At 60.3% G+C, this 2,302-nt stretch overlaps 1 protein-coding gene across 1 annotated transcript in view; it reads left to right on the top strand.

Annotated features, from left to right (window-relative positions):
- The window catches only part of LOC104270672 (myosin regulatory light chain 2A, cardiac muscle isoform), a gene marked incomplete at its 5' end in the record, with an annotated part of 1,391 nt that extends 197 nt beyond the window's left edge, over window positions 1-1,194 (top strand). The window contains 3 exons of the mRNA XM_009865100.1: window positions 780-855; window positions 939-988; window positions 1,097-1,194. Coding sequence (XP_009863402.1) covers window positions 780-855; window positions 939-988; window positions 1,097-1,194 — 224 coding nt within the window. The remainder of the gene's footprint in view (window positions 1-779; window positions 856-938; window positions 989-1,096) is intronic.
- Between the last annotated feature and the right edge of the window lie 1,108 nt (window positions 1,195-2,302).

Raw genomic sequence — 2,302 nt, 5'->3', positions numbered from 1 at the left:
GCACCATCGCCAATATCTCACGGCACCTGGGGAAGCCACCTGACTCCCAGGCCATCCGTCACCCTTCCAGTGAGACCCATCAGAGACTCCTTGGAGGTCTCCCGTGGGAGCTGCTAACACTGATGCTGTGGTGTGGACAGCCCAGGAAGGGAGTCAGAGCAAAGAGGCCTCCCACACCATGGTGACACTTGGGGACAACCTTGGGTTTTGGGTGAAATGATCTCCCTCCCTCACCCATCCCTTGGTGCAGGTCTCCGTGCCTCAGTTTCCCCAACCACTGAAAAAAATCCAGCAGGCTGTGGTGCTGCTGTTCCCGTAAAACGAGGCGACAGGAGATCCTGAGCCTTCTGACCCCAATGGTGGCACCAACGACCATCCTGGCAAGGGCACTGGCCACAGCGTCATGCGGACCCAACAGCCCCGTCCGGCTGTAGCCTCTATCACTTACACAGCCCAAGGCACGCAGCCTCCACGCAGATCTCCAGGAGGCTACACGGCCTTGAGGGCCCATGCCTGGAGCTCTATAAATACACCCAAAAGATTAGATAGACGCCGGATGCCGGGGTGGTTGCGACGCAGCCAGCTTTGCGAACACACCATGACCCTGCGTCTGCTCCTCTACATGCCGCCGCCTGCGCTCGAGGCCCCAGCTGCAGGGTCAGCATTCCGCAGAGCCCCCCGCTGCCCAGCCTGACCCCCCCCAACTTCTCCCCAGTGGCTGCGGGAAGCACGAGGCTACTGCTGGCTTCCTCCGACGGCCGTGGCCATGTCGTCCACAGGTGCCGACCCGGAGGAGACGATCCTCAACGCTTTCAAGGTGTTTGATCCAGAGGGGAAAGGCCTGAAGTCTGCTTAGTGAGTGTCGGAGTGCCTGGGGTGGGGAGGGAAGGTGTCCCCGCTGAGGCATGGAGGGGCTCACCTCGCTCTCTTGTTTGCAGCATCAAAGAAATGCTGATGACGCAGGGCGAGAGATTTTCCCAGGAAGAGATAGGATCTCTGTCCCTGCTCTGCCAGCCTCTGCACCCTCCATCCCGACAGACCCTCAGCCCCAAACCCCTTCCGTGCTGTCTTGTCACCCCGGTTCTTTCCCAGCAGGTCGATCAGATGTTTGCAGCCTTCCCTCCAGACATGTCTGGCAACCTGGATTACAAAAACCTCGTCCACATCATTACGCACGGCGAAGAGAAGGACTAGCCCACGCTCGGCTCTGGAGCTGGCACCGCAAGGTTGCCTCTCTCCAGGTGACACAGCGGAGGGTCTCTTTGCCTCTCCCGCCCCAGGGAACACATGAACGGCATCCACATTAAACTGCCTTTTGGCAAGAGGAAATCCAGCTGCTAGTGTGGTGCATGGTGTGTCTGTGCCCAGGGAGAGCCCCCAGACCCTGCTGCCCCCAGCTTCCTTTGGGTGCACATCACCCTTGGGTGCTCTCAGGTGCCTCTGCCCTATTTCCCAGCCTGGCCCAGTTCCAAACAGCTTGTTTCTCACTGGGCTGTGGCTAGCATCCACCTGGTCCCACCAGCCCAGGACCAGCTTGGCTTTAGGCAGCAGAGAGCTGCCTGACTCTGCCAGCTTGGCAGGGAACATCCAACAAGCAGGCCCACCCCCTCTATGTCCCTCCAGGACCCTCAGAGCAGCATGGTGTGGAATCGGGACCCTGGTCCCTATCTCCTCCCTACTCGCCATGCGATGCCTGGTTGCAGAAAGCACGTTGGGTCCTGCAGCGGGGACAGCACCCAGCTGGAGAGCAGCTGTCCCCAGCCGTGGCTGCCGTCAGCAGTGGATGAAGCCATGATGAAATATCATCCGGCGAGCTTTGGAAGGCATCAACCTCCTTCCAGAGGGAAAGGGAGTTGGCAGAGGGGGACCTCAACAGTGAAACCATTTATTTAATTCATCCCTGCGTGGCTCTCACATGTCCACGCTGTTCCTTCTCTTCTTGTCCGTGCTGGTGGCATTGCCCAACCCCTCCTTGAAGCGCTGGAGAACCAGCTGGCGCAGCTGCTCCCGCTCCAGCGGCACTTCCACTGCCCAAGAAAACAAGAACTCCATCACCCAACACCATCATGGGCCTTATATACCTGGCAGGGCGGGGCAGGCTGGTTGGGATTGGCTGGGGAGAACAAGGTAACATGGACTTGGCTGGGCAGCCAGAGGGGAGTGATGGATTGGCACGGTCACGGCGCCTCCGTCTGGCCTGCCACGCTCACCAGTGGTGAGGACGTCGATGGCGCCGTCCAGGGTGGGGGCCGGCGGGCAGAGCTGCTCCCAATCCATCGCCCGCAGGAGCTCGCTGCCACCC

Source organism: Apaloderma vittatum, unplaced genomic scaffold (assembly GCF_000703405.1).
Source record: "Apaloderma vittatum isolate BGI_N311 unplaced genomic scaffold, ASM70340v1 scaffold30002, whole genome shotgun sequence".
Taxonomy (NCBI): Eukaryota; Metazoa; Chordata; class Aves; order Trogoniformes; family Trogonidae; genus Apaloderma; species Apaloderma vittatum.
This window is presented reverse-complemented; position numbering and strand designations above follow the sequence as displayed.